General features: G+C 37.4%; 1 protein-coding gene across 1 annotated transcript in view; it reads left to right on the forward strand.

Moving 5' to 3' along the window:
• Positions 1-1,098: 1,098 nt before the first annotated feature.
• Positions 1,099-14,150, forward strand: part of KIF14 (kinesin family member 14) — a 44,221-nt gene continuing 31,169 nt past the window's right edge. Inside the window, exons 1-8 of the mRNA XM_083357738.1 lie at positions 1,099-2,511; positions 3,105-3,356; positions 7,009-7,099; positions 7,993-8,091; positions 8,454-8,506; positions 9,506-9,536; positions 10,948-11,055; positions 13,233-13,349. Of these exons, the coding sequence (XP_083213864.1) occupies positions 1,475-2,511; positions 3,105-3,356; positions 7,009-7,099; positions 7,993-8,091; positions 8,454-8,506; positions 9,506-9,536; positions 10,948-11,055; positions 13,233-13,349 (1,788 nt within the window). The 5' untranslated portion in view covers positions 1,099-1,474. The remainder of the gene's footprint in view (positions 2,512-3,104; positions 3,357-7,008; positions 7,100-7,992; positions 8,092-8,453; positions 8,507-9,505; positions 9,537-10,947; positions 11,056-13,232; positions 13,350-14,150) is intronic.

Consider the following 14,150-nt stretch of genomic DNA (forward strand, 5'->3'; position numbering starts at 1 on the left):
CATCTCCCAGAATTTCCCAGTCAGCACACTGGCTGGGGAATTCTGGGAATTGAAGTTTACTCATCTTAAAGTTGCTAAGTTTGAAAAACACTTTTTTAGTCCCTTCAGGAAGGATTTCTTTAATTTGAAAACTGTCAGATGGTTGTTTTTTTAATTCAGTGAATGTGTGCAAGAATTGTAAAGAATTATAATTTGATACCAAAATTATCATGGAACAAGCATTCAGACCTTTTCAAAAATAATATAAGTAACAGGTTGATTGGGATCAAAAGATGGGGTTTGTACAACTTTCATAATTGTACAGAAGAGAGTTTTGTAAGCCTGATCAAAACATCTGCAGAAACTCCCCCTTTCACATAATTCATCAATTTAAAATTTGCTGCTATATTGTAATGAATTCACTGTTCCAAAGTACTGTGTTTTAAGAGGCAAAAATGCTTTTCACATTTCTTTATCTTTAAAGAGAAGCAGACTGAAAGTTTGATTTTTGAGTTCCATTTACTACTCCATCCACACTTTTTCAGTACAGGCCCTCACTTCGTGGAGTATCCTCACCTAGAAGAAGGGAGATTCCTGTCCTTGCTGCACTTTGTAAGCAGACCCAAACAATCTTCCCCTACTCTGAATTTGGCCATTAGTTTAAAGTAGGTTTAGTTTTATTGTTGACTTTTTAAAAAAGATATTACAAGTAGTCTTCCACGACACCCATTCATTTAGTTATCGAAGCTGCAGAAATAATGAAAAAAGTGACTTATAACCATAGCAGCTTCCCTGTGGTCATGTGATCAAAATTCAGGTGCTTCCGTAATCAGCATGTATTTATGACTGTTGCAGGGACCTGGGGTCATGTGATCACCATCTCCAACTACCCCAGCCATCTTCAGACAAGCAAAGTCAGTGAGGGAAGTTGGAGTTGCTTAATGACCACATGATTTACTTAACAACTGTGGCCAAAAAAGGTTGTAAAATTGAATGTGACTCAGTTAACCACTTAATACCTGCCTTGCTAAGTAACAGAAATTCTGGTCTCAGTTGTGCTCATAAATCACGATATGTTAATTTTGTGTGCTTTACAATTTTCTCTGCTTTAATTTTGTTGTACCCTATCTAGAATATGTTAGGAATAAGAAGGATTATAAATACTGGGAAATAGATGAATAAATATGACTTTAAATGTCAGAAATAAATGCCACTAGTCAGTAAGATATATTCTAGCAGTGCAGTCTTATTTGAAAATTAAAATGTATTTTACAAGCTGGAATCATTAATCATTAGACTGTATAGGCTACCACCTACTGTACAATCCTAAAGCACTTTATTCTGAATTTTTCCACCTGAAAATAATGCTTTTTTCTTTTTTCTTTTAACAGATGCCATCTGAGTGAGATTAGGAGCCAATTCTTTTTTTTTTCCAGACAGACCTTACATGAGATAATTTCAGTTTTACAGCTGTAGTTGGTAGTATTCTGCTTTAATGTCTATCGTTTCTGTTCCTAAGAAAAGCCACGATAGTGAGCTTGGCGGGTCTTCACAAAAACCGCCCTCAGGAAATGTCTCTTCAACACTTGGATTTGGACAACAATTAAAACCGTGCGTATTAGAATACGAGAGAACCAGTTCACTCTTACAACCTTTGAATAAGACTGCGGAAATAAACAGGACCTATGTAGTTTCTGCCTGTAACAAACTGTCCGGTGCTTTACCTGCATATACATCAGAAATCAAGCTGACTCTCCAAAGAGGAAGAGCAACCAGTAAAGGAGAATCCAATGTAGATAAAATCCATGGCAGTGATAGTACACTACTGGAAGAAAGATTAACCCTCCAGCCCCGAATTGCAACTACAGCAGCTGAGAAACTTAAGACAAATAATATTTATGAATCTAAAACAGAAAAAGCGGGATACTTGCCACCAGAAAGTAATAATGCTCCATTTTCATCCAGAGGTAACCACAGTGATGTTTCACTTATTAAGGCTACTGGAAAGACAAATTCTAACACAAATTATAGTAATGTTACTGGGAATGTCACACCCATAAAACCCAGAACACCTGCTGCTTCTCAAAATCAAAATGAGATTTCTCGATTATTACGCTTAACCACAACTAATCCTAACGGTAAGCCATTGGCATTAACAACATCTGGAAGGTTCAGTAAATCAAATGGAACTGAAAACCGGCAGAATAATCTTACTAAAAACGAATCTTTAGAAAGACAGAAGACCCCAAGGAAAAATACAGCAGAAGTATCAACCGTTCAGAATGCCAAGAGTCCTGCCACCTCCATCTTAAAAAGTAGGACGCCTTGTCTTCAAATCTCACAAAAGGAAAGCTGTGCTGCATTCACTCCAAGCAAAATGGGAAAGATGCAAGAAAATACCACATATACTCAACGAGCTGCTTCGGCAAAAGAAGACAGCATAAAGCAGAATGTGTCCTTTAAAGACAATCCTTTTAAAATAGAAAACAGTAAAGTGACTGTGGCCGTGAGGGTACGGCCCTTTAGTTTCAGGTAAGTCTTCACACAGATCATTGTAACTGTACCCAGGCATTATCTTCCAAGGTGATGATAATCATGGACACCCTTTTAGTGACGTACAAGAGTGATCCAATTTTATTCCTGTTGTCTCTCCCTAGTCCAGGGTTTCTCAAATTCAGCAACTTAAAGCTCTGTAGGCTTCAACTCTCAGATTTGTCCATCCAGCCTACTGGCTAAAGAATTCTGGGAATTGAAATTATATAAATTAAAGTTGTTGAGATTGAGAAACACTTTTCTAGTCTACTACCAAAGTTAATCTCCGGCTTCTTGCAATGCAGTATGATGGCTTCCATATTTGTTTTTTTTTTAGTCTGCTTTTAGCCTATCCAGAATCTGTGTATTTTTTTTTTAAAATCCCATTTATATCCTGCCCTTCTCCGAAGACTCAGGGCGGCTTACAATCTAAGCACAAATCAATGTGCTTAGCAATAGCCTTCATTCTATGTATATGCCTGCTTATTAGGGCTTTCATCCCCCCCCAGCGGCATTAGGAGTTTAGGTGCACTCCCTAATGTGTTGAGCATTTACTTCATTGCAAATTACATTTATTTTGTGTTTTTACCTAGAGACAAAAATGAAGAATCTATTCAAGTGGTTTCTATGGAAGGGCAAGAGACTGTTGTTCATCATCCATCTACAAAACAAATATACAATTTCACCTTTGACTTTTCATTCTGGTCTTTTGATAAGCGTCTTAACTATGCAAGCCAAGAAAAAATATACCAATCTTTGGCAATGCCTCTACTAGAGACGGCCTTTGAAGGATACAATGCTTGTCTTTTTGCATATGGACAGACTGGTTCTGGAAAATCGTATACGTAAGTTGAGTTGGAAGGGAAAATTTTTGGGGGCAGATGAGAATCAGCAGCATTTGATATATGTTGCCTTCAACAGTGATCTTAAACTAAGATTTTTACAGATATATGATTGCATCTGTTGAAATCAATGTAATCCATGAAACTAAGATAGAACCTCAGTTAGTCTTTGAGATGTGATAAGTCTCTTTGTTGTTTCTTCGCTGCAACAAATTAACATGTTTAATCCTCTCTAGAATATAATTAGAACGCAGCTACCCACTGATAAAATGTCATGCAAATCTTTGTGAGATGATAAAAATGCACATGGTCTTGCAAACTAGGTAGAATAATATGGTGGCAAAGAGACTTTAAAACGAGTTTAACCAGAAATTCCTTGGAAATGTTATGAGTGTACTCAGTGCTTTTTTCTAAAAAAAAGGTGCCGGAACTCTCATGTTGGTGGGTGCAGGAGGCGGGGGGTGGGGGGGTGGGGGGGCGGTGCTGCTGCAGTCACAGGTGTGAAGGGTGTTGGCGGCTGGCTCCCCTCCCTGGGGCTGGAGCTGGCGCGGCTGGTGCTGTGGTAGCAGCAGAGCCCACTCTATATGGCGGGGCTGCGCAATGCGGAGGTGGTGCGGGCCAGGCGATGTTTTAATCTTACGATTTTAAAAATATATTTTTTCTATTGTAAGTTTCCCCAAACCTCGCCATGTGGATTGCATACAAATATTATATAATTGGTAAATAAAGGTAGAACATATGTTAAATATACATCAAATGATAATATGCTTCCCTACAAAGTCAATTCTTGCTCAATGACAGACCAAGGAGTTAACTCGGAAAGGCAAGAGGAAAATCTAGAAGAGGTCTGTGCAGCTCTTCAACATCTTCATCAACGATTTGGATGAGGGGATAAATGGGGAACTCATCAAATTTGCAGACAACACTCCAGAAGACAGGCTTAAGATACAGGAGGATCTGGACAGACTCGAACACTGGGCACTATCTAACAAAATGAAATTCAATTGTGAAAAAAGTAAGGTTCTACATTTAGGCAGGAAAAATCAAATGCACAGGTATAGTATAGGTGGTACCTTGCTCAATAGTAGTAACTGTGAGAGAGATCTCAGAGTCCTAGTGGACAATCACTTAAATATGAGCCAGCAGTGTGCTGCAGCTGCCAAAAAGCCAACACAGTGCTAGGCTGCATTAACAGAGGGATAGAATGAAGATCACGTGAAGTATTAATACCACTTTACAATGCCTTGGTAAGGCCACACCTGGAATATTGCATCCAGTTTTGGTGATCACGATGTAAAAAAGATGTCGAGACTCTAGAAAGTACAGAGAAGAGCAACAAAGATGATTGGGGGACTGGAGGGTAAAACATAGGGAACGGTTGCTGGAATTGGGTATGTCTAGTTTAATGAAGAGAATGCTGAGGGGTGACATGATAGCAGTGTTCCAATATCTCAGGGGTTGCCACAAAGAAGAGGGAGCCAAGCTATTCTCCAAAGTGCCTGAAGGCAGGACAAGAAGCAACGGATGGAAACTAGTCGAGGAGAGAAGCAACCTAGAACTAAGGAGAAATTTCCTGACAGTTAGAACAATTAACCAGTGGAACAACCTGCCTCCAGAAGTGGTGAATGCTCCAACACTGGACGTTTTTAAGAAGAGACTGGCCAGCCATTTGTCTGAAATGGTATAGGGTTTCCCAGAATTCCTGAGCCAGCATGGCTCATCTTGGAAACCTCTCCTTTTCCCCTCAGCATGGCTTGCTCAGGATTTCTGGGAGTTGAAGTCCATGAGTCATAAAAAAGAGCCAAGATTGCTAGCCCTGCAAAAAGCTTAGGAAAACCAATAAGGTAGCTGGGTTGTTTGTTTTTGCAAAAAAAAAAAAGGTTCTCAGCGTTCTATGAGAAAAAAAGCCCTGAGTGTACTAAATGGTCTCAGGCAACCATCTTTTTGGTTGGATGCACAAATTGTGCTAGGCCATAGATTCTTTTAAATATGGGTTGCTGAATAAATAAGAATTACTTGAATCCATGTAACACATTAAATAAAAAAGAAAAATAATTTGATTCAATTGTCTTGGACATCTGTCAGTAATATAGAATTAATAATGTTGCTCTCCTTAGAAGGCATATTGTAAAGATGGTTGTAACAAGGTTTGTGAGGTACTTTAAAAATGCCATGCAAGTATTGTTAACAGGAACATTAATACAAGTTTATTGCATTAATAAGCAATACAATAAGTTCCAAGGGTGTGTGGGGGGGAGGCTTAATCACATGTTTAGAAGCCATAAATGACTGTTCTATGTGATTCTGGCTGCTCTGCTGAAGAATGAATTTCATGTTTCCAGATATAGTTAGAAAGTCATTGCTGAGCTGCATCCTCTGAGATCATTCTCCAAAACATGGGATTTCCCCCACCCTCCCCCCCAAAAAAAACTGAAGGAGAGAACTCCGACTTTCGTTTCCCAGCCAGCCTTCAAGGTTGGTACTTTCCAATAATTGGCAGTCTGAAATGAGAATAAAGTAGAAATGAAGCATTGGATGTGCTGAGAAGTTGGGCGGACCTTCTGCATCCAACAGCCTTCTAACTCAATTTTTGATCTGGAGAGTTTCCCCCCCTCCTTTACTAAATAAATGTATAAGGACAAAGAACCTATTCTCTTTTGTTTCTGTCTTGCCAGCAGTAGCTTAATAGCACATTTGCTTATTTTCAGGATGCTCTAATTTTGGAGTATCTAAGAAGGAAGGTAAAATTGCTTTGCCTTAATTATATTTGTTATCAGATATATTTACTATTATATCATTTGAAGAAAAAATATGTAAAAAGCTCCTACTTTTGTTATTAGATCGAAATAGCGATAGACAGCGAGACTGGTCTTATTCATTAATCTAATGAGGATGGCTTATTTTTTTAATGCTTAGAGATTTTTCAGTATTCTGATTCTATAGAAGAATTCTGATTTCTTTAAATTGTTTTTTTAAACCTTGTTGTCAGGACCCACTTCAACTCCACATCTTAAGTAAGCAGAACTCTTGGAAACAGTTTCTTCCAATAGGAACTTTTATTAAGAGTAGTTGATAGCAGGCATAATAGACAGGATCTGAGATTTCCCGTGCAGCGCAGTAGATTATAATATCCCCAGACAAGACCCCACCCCACAGATTGACTGCCCGATGTGGGATGGCCAATCCCCAAGTGTTAAGTCCGTTGTGGGAACCGGGGAGATAACATCGGCCTGTCTCCAGCTCACACAGAGAGGGTCGGCGTCTTCTTCACACCCTCCTCTCAGAGTGTAGACATAAACCAGCCACTGAGGTTACATTCCTTATTCCCTCCTTTGTTCTTCTGACAGTTTAAAAAATAAGAGTTCAGAGAGAGAGATAATGCAGGAAACAAGTTGTTACAAGTTGGATACAGACCCAATAAACAAAGTAAAGGATTACATTGTAGTGATAGTAATAGCCCTGCAGGTACATCCCCCCTACCCCTTGGAAGAATGGCAGAACCCAGGAAAAGGTTGGGATTTGTTCTTAGATCAGAGAGGATAGATAGAAATGAAATGAAATAGGAATGGGTTTTGTTCTCTTTCGTATGGAGAATGATTTGAAAAAATGCAAAAGGTCTTCTGCTGAATTGAATATATTCAAATTGTCATTACAGCATGATGGGGTTTGATGATGATGAACGAGGAATAATACCAAGATTCTGTCAAGATCTTTTTTGTCAAATAGCAGAAAAAGAAACAAAACAGGTACTGTGATACTTATATCCTCATCAGTTTGGAATAGAAATCTTCTTTAGCCTGTAATAATTAAATGTGCATTTCAACATTAGTTTCTGGAATTCAGATGGAATTAAAATAAAATTTCTTTATAATAGTGCTTAAACTGTGATAAGTCTTTCTTATCTGAGATAGATAAAAGGTAACATTTATAAAAGTGCACATAAAGGAAAGTGTGATACAGGTAAACTTTATGCCATCTAAATTATTTTACTATGGATTATTTGATACATGTAGATCATTCAATACGTGTTGTCAAGGGTATGTAATCAAATAGCATAAGAATCCAATTCTATTTCTCCGGGTGAAGATTTTTACATTCTGTGCTTTTATTTCATCCAAGATGTACAGTATTATGATATATTGAAACAGTTTTGCAAGCATTGTGAAGTTGGATCACCAACTTCATAGTTTGGCTAGTGTTACAGAATAATGTGCCTTTTGAAAAAATTGAGCAAAACATGTATCATTGTAAAACATTACTAATTGGAGTAGAAAGAAACTTCAAGACAATGATCCTTGATTATTGTTCATCCTAGAAATTGTTAGGGTCTGCATTTATGCATTTGAAGGTAAGTTTGGCCATCCATCCTAACTAAGGTATCAGCATAAGTATATCTTATTTTGGGAAATGGTTTTCAGGCTGTGAGATTGGTGCCTTAAGCATCTGTAAGCTTTAAGGCATCCATTTTGCCTATGAGGAATTTAAAACCTCTGTCCTGTTTGGTTTCACCCTCTCTGTATGAATTCTCAGAGTCATAAAAAGTCCTTAAGTCACATTTTTGCAGCTTCCACTATCATATAGTCAGTTTTGCTTTCCCAAAGTACTTAACCAGCAATCAAACTTTTCTTCTTACTATTAGACTACTTATCATCTTGAAATCAGCTATTTTGAAGTCTATAATGAAAAAATTCATGATTTGCTTATCTTCAGAACTGAAAATGGAGAGAAGAAACAACCTGTAAGTTAAAATGTTCGTTTTAAGTAACTAGTCCAGGTTATTTTTTTCCTGTCTATTTTGTTCTATTATTCTGTTTTAACTATTACTTTTAAACCTCTTAAAGCTTAATCTGCATGCTGTTTTGCCTGGTGCAATTCTAACAATGAAGTGTATTAATATTTTTTGTGGTTTATAAATAGAATGTAAAGTGAAACAATTTTGTTCAAGAAGTTTCACATTTTTATTGTGTTTCACTGAGATCTTAATGTTGTATGCTGCCTATATGTGAATTAGCCGGCAACGTAAAATTGTTTAGTAAATAACTAAAAATAATTCTTTTAAAACATTCACATTTCTAATCAGCAATTTTTTTAAATTAAAAGCTTCGTGTAAGAGAACATCCAGTCTTTGGGCCATATGTGGAAGACCTGACAGCGTAAGTGATTATCCAATGATGCCTTTTCTCTGATAGAATGGTATCTGCCAGGAGAAGTGATTTCTTCTTCCATTCTTCCTGTTTTCTCCAAATCTGCTCTTGACCTGGTTTGGGGAATGTGCAAAGAGTTAAAAGGAGGGGACTTAAAACTGATAGGAAGTTTGACTATGCAAAGAGGAAGTCTCTTTGGATATTCTTGAATTAGCCAATACATTTTACTTTCTGAATTTTTCTATGAGAGCCTGGGTGCTGAACTGCAGCTTTATTCAATGACGCCAAATATAACAAGAAGTCTACCCTTATTTCTTAGCTGTTGTAAAAAATGAAATTCACTCCTCAACTAATCAAATTCCCTTTGGATATTCTCTCTTCTCATTAACTTCCTGCTCTTCTTCAGACTTCATTTTATTTTACCCACTGATCCTTGGGGTCTTGTTTCCAAATTGCTATCTACTGTTTAGACTTTTAATAGAACAACCCTCCATCTTGCTTCTCCTTAACTTGGTCCCTTAATCGGTATTCCAGACCTCAGTCTACCCAGTGTGGACTCTCCTTCTTAGTCAAATATAAGCTCTAGTCCAAAAATTTGCATTGTTTTTCTACTTAAAAGATAGATTGCAAATATTAAGTTTGTAATTCCATTTAGTTGGTTCTTGTGGCCTAACAAACAAGTAAAAAATAGATTTCTCTGTAAACCTTTGTAAACTCAGCAATTATGTCAGTATGCGTATATATTGTTCTATATCTATATATGTATACTAATATTACATTATACCAGACATGTCAAACTCGTGACGTCACGTGACGTCGTGCGACGTAGCGGAGCTTTTTTTTCATTGGGGCAGGTGTGGTTTTCTGCTGACACGTCTGGCCCGCAGGCCGGCAGTTTGACACCCCTGCATTATACTATTACAACTAAGAAATTTAATTTAAGCTGATTACTTCATATATCTCAACATTAATTTTTCTAACTAGATAAAATTATCCCTTTCCTTTTAGGAATGCCATTAGTTCTTACTCTGATATCCAGGTAAAATTTTGTTAATTTAAATATAAATTATGAAGCTTTCAATAGAATATGTAAAGATATTACCATTAACTATAGTAAACAAAAGATTATAGAGTAACAGAGAGAGAACATGTTACATTTTACTGACTTTTGTGTGGTATTAAAATAATTGAACTAGTAAGAAATGCTAGCATCTTAGTAGAAAGTTCCTTGCATTATCATGGTTTTTAATTCATTTTCTTTACAAACTCTGCAAGAATTTGAGAAAGGCTCTGTTTTTACATGTGTTTATGTATACTGTAGAATTTCAAGAGGAAACTCATTAAAGAAGAAGTAACATGACAAAAACAGATGACAAGCATAAAATACAAATGCTAAACCAATTCTGTAATATAATACTGACAAGCTAATTTTAGGGCTGCAGTTCAAAGGGAAAGCAGTTCTGCTTGTTTCTCCTACATGTATAAAATAGCATATGGAAGCCTTCTTTAAAAAATAATGCAACTCTTTGTTTCCCTATTTACCCTCCAAGATGAGACCATCCATTCTTTACCAAGAAGAATCTATTAATTTGTTATTACCATTATACTACTGATAGGTTAAATTGTAACTAAGCAACATAGTCCTGGGGAAGAGTGAGTAGTTAGAAGAGTGGGAAAAGCTTCACTTTAATGTGTTGGCCAGTGGAACGCTTGGGAAGACAGCAGAACTCAACTGAAGAAGGAAAGGCAATGTGAACTACTAGACTGAGAGATAGGCTTTGCCTATTTCTCTAAGGGGCCAACAAGATTCTATTGGACTTATATTAGACAAAAATGATTTAGGTGCCTGTTTCCCAAAGGTGACACCTTTGGGACAACCATGACCTGGATGACTGAGAATCTCCATAGACATTTAGCTATGCACTTTGGGAAGAACACCTTTCGAATGCTGAGGGAGTATGAAGGGATTTCCAGAAAACATTGCAGACTACGGGAACAGGGCAGAAAACATCCTGCAGCCAGAAGGCTCCCTACACGTTTGCACTACTCAGGTGAACCTGAGGACACAGAAAACCTCCAAATGGTCCCAACGACTCTCTAAAAGAATGCAAATGACCAGCTGTCTGCAAGGAATATAAATCCTTCCATTCCCCACCATCTGGTCAGAGCTGAAGAAGCTTCTGGGATGAGAAGTGAAACGTCTTCAAAGAAAAAAAACACCAGAAAGTCCAGTTGCCTCCTGAAAAGTCACCTTTGGGAGAACCGTGACCTGGATGCCTGAGAATCTCCGTAGACATTTAAAGGATAGTAATTTCAAATCTATGATAGCTAAATTCTATATGTATGGTTATATATGTTTTATTCACATTAGCTATTCTTATGCTTACTTTGAAGTAATAATGGCATACAAAGTGCTTTTTAAACTTTTGCATCTCCTCTCTTTTCATCAGAATTGGCTCCAGCTAGGAAACAAGCATAGAGCTACTGCTGCCACTGGCATGAATGACAAGAGTTCTCGATCTCACTCTGTTTTCACATTGGTGATGACACAAATCAAGGTATTATGAGGACTTTCTTAAAAGGTTGTGTGTATGTTGCGTGCATGTGTCGGTGGTGGCTTTATCATAAGATTTTTTTCAAACCTTCAACATTTTAATCAAGTAACTTCCTTTTCTGAAGGAGATTCGCTTTTTAACATTGATATGGTATTCTGATAGCTGAAAATGCAAAGAATCGGCAAGCTCTAAAAATAAAAGTCATGGAGCACAGTGCAAATAAATTGGGACTAAAATTAAACATAAAGAACATCAGTAACAGGTATAACAACTGGTCTTAGAATTGACAATGAAGATATCAAAGTGGTTGATAGCTTCTGCCTTTTAGGATCAATCATCAACAGTAAAGGAACAAGCAGTCATGAAATACATTACAGACTAATGCTTGATGGAGCAGCCTTGAAGGCCTTGAAAGAGATATTTAGAGAGTGGGACATGCCCATAACTCCAAAGATCAGAATTGTGCAAGCCATGATATTCCATATGATCCTTTATGGAAGCAAAAGTTGGACTTCAGAGAAGCAGGATATGAAAAGTATTAATTCTTTTGATGTTGGAGGAGACTCCTGAGAATATTGTAGGCAGTCAAGGAAAACTTAACTAAAATGTAATAAAACCTTCCAGAATGTAATAAAACTTTAGTGTTGTAATAATAATCACCAGCGCTATCACAATAATAATCAAAATAATGATAGTACAACACTATCAGCACTGACAAATTCACCATCAGTCAATTGCAAAAGGCAGCTTTACTTCGAACCGCTTACATCTCATGACGATATCTGTAACACCATCCAAACATCCATATCTGCCTATCTAAGTCCTTGGGAAGGACCCAAAATCCAGTCTGAACATCTGGCTGAGTGTGCAACGAACCATGATAATAGGCATCCAAATAGTGATAACTATTGTAATTCCCCAAAGGGTCTCTGGAAAACCATCATTTAAAAAACTTTTTCGAAAACTATCAGTAAGGAACCATTCGAATTGCTAGAGTGAGACTGTTTCAGAAAAGCCTCTCTGATGAAAAAGCAGCATCTTCTGGCCTCAGCATCTCTCATTTCATGAAATAATGTTGAGGTGGAAGGTACCTGGTCCAAGTGGATTGAAACTTTTACATGCTAGGTTGGTTCCCTCAAATTTCTCTACTTCCTGCTCATTTGTCCCCATCTCACTTCACTCAGACAGATTCCTCAATATAAAGAGTGAATTTTATGGCTGTGTCGGCAGCTGCAGTCATTAAATCATGGGAACCTAAGGAATAGTTAGAATTTAATTTGGACTTCTCTGGATCTGCTTGGGTATCAGAGCAGTTTGTTTGTATTGGAAGAGCCAAGAAGTTCAAAATCATAGGTACAGCTATGGATAAAAGCTTTGCCATCCTTAAGGGTGGCAAAGAAATGAGATGATTGTTAAGTGAATCCAATGTCTGCGATGGGCTTTTTTTTTGCCAGAAACCCCTGTTTCTGGGAAAAAAAACCATTGTAAATCATGGCCACATGACTACGGCACATTGCAGATGGCTGTATATGAGGGCTGGTTGCTGAGTGCCCAAACTGATCATGTGACTTGGGGGGCAGCCATTGGAACTTTGAATCTAAATGAGTACCTATTTTAATGGGGTTCTCTGAAATTTCAGTCACTAAATGACTAGTCATAATTCGTGTGAAAGCTTTCCCCGTCATTATCTTGGTCAGGAAATGATTTTGAGTCATGACAAAAAATGGGCATGAAATATCCCTTCTCTAAGGAGCCTGACTCCACCTTTCCTGATCAAAATTCTTTTGGCTACAAAGAAGGCTCGCCCTTTGATGAATTATGGCAGAAAATGAAAACTGCTTCCTCTTGAATCTTCAGAATCCTCATTTGTCTTGAGCGTCGCCCTCTTTAACCTACAGCAGACTTGACAATCGTTCCTATTTAAGAGGTATCTATCAACAAAACCGATCTCTGATGTTAGCAACAGATTCTTCTTTCTATACTTTCATTTTTAATGTGCTGGCAGCATTTATTGACTATGCATGTTATTGCTATTAAAATTTTAAATATTGGAGAACCACACTGTGTGCAGGAAGTGATCCTTCTGCATTTGTTATAAATGTATAAACTGATTTATTGCCATGGGGAATTTACAGTGTTTGGGCTGTGTTTAATCATAATGATTTATTTACTTGTTTTAGACAGAGATTGTGGAAAAGAAAGAATATGAACACAGAATCATAAGTCGTGTCAATCTAGTAGACTTAGCAGGGAGTGAACGCTGCTCTACAGGTCAAACCAGTGGAGAAAGACTGAAGGTAAAATGTATACATAGGCAGTTTTCTATGGAAGTGCTTGCGTTGTTTGTCTCATTCTCTATACCAAACAGATATGCTGCTGCAGATTTTGGATGTTGATGGATTTCATTGCAAAACAAATAGTACATCTGATCATTTATAAGACTTAATTTTTGATCGTCTAATTATTGTCAGCTCCATACAGCTTACAAGAGTAAAACATGCACAAATCAGTCAGTTTGTTGCAGTCTTAGACCAGCACAAGAAGTGATTTGTGAGCAGTTATAAATCTCTCTTAAAAAACAGTAAATAAAATTTGAGACAAAATTAAAATGCATCCAAAAAACAATATGACTAGAACCCGTGACTCAATTCCAAAAGGAGCAATCTATTTCTAGCTATAAATGAGTTAGTAACATGTCCAAAATAAATATATCAACAATAAATCATTAGTCTAAAAAAAAAAGCATCAGTACCTCAAATTGTATATGTTCACAGTAAGAACCAAGAATACAGTACTAAGCCTGTAACATTAAAATACATTTATTAATCAGTATCGCTATACAGGTGATCTTCTGCATACGACTGGTCGCTCCGGAGTTGTTTGAAGTTACAAATGATCTCCCTAGGAGTACTTATGATCAGATTCTGAAATTCTGACAACTCTCTCTCCCCCCCCCCCGCCCCCATGGTCACATGACTGAATTTTGGGTGCTTGGCAACTGACCCACATTTATGGCTGTTTGCAGCGCCCATAGTCACATGATCATATTTTACCAGGCTTTTGCGGAAAACCAGCATTTACTTCCGGTTTTTATCAAA

This window comes from Vipera ursinii (genome assembly GCF_947247035.1).
Source record: "Vipera ursinii genome assembly, chromosome: 3".
Lineage (NCBI taxonomy): Eukaryota > Metazoa > Chordata > Lepidosauria > Squamata > Viperidae > Vipera > Vipera ursinii.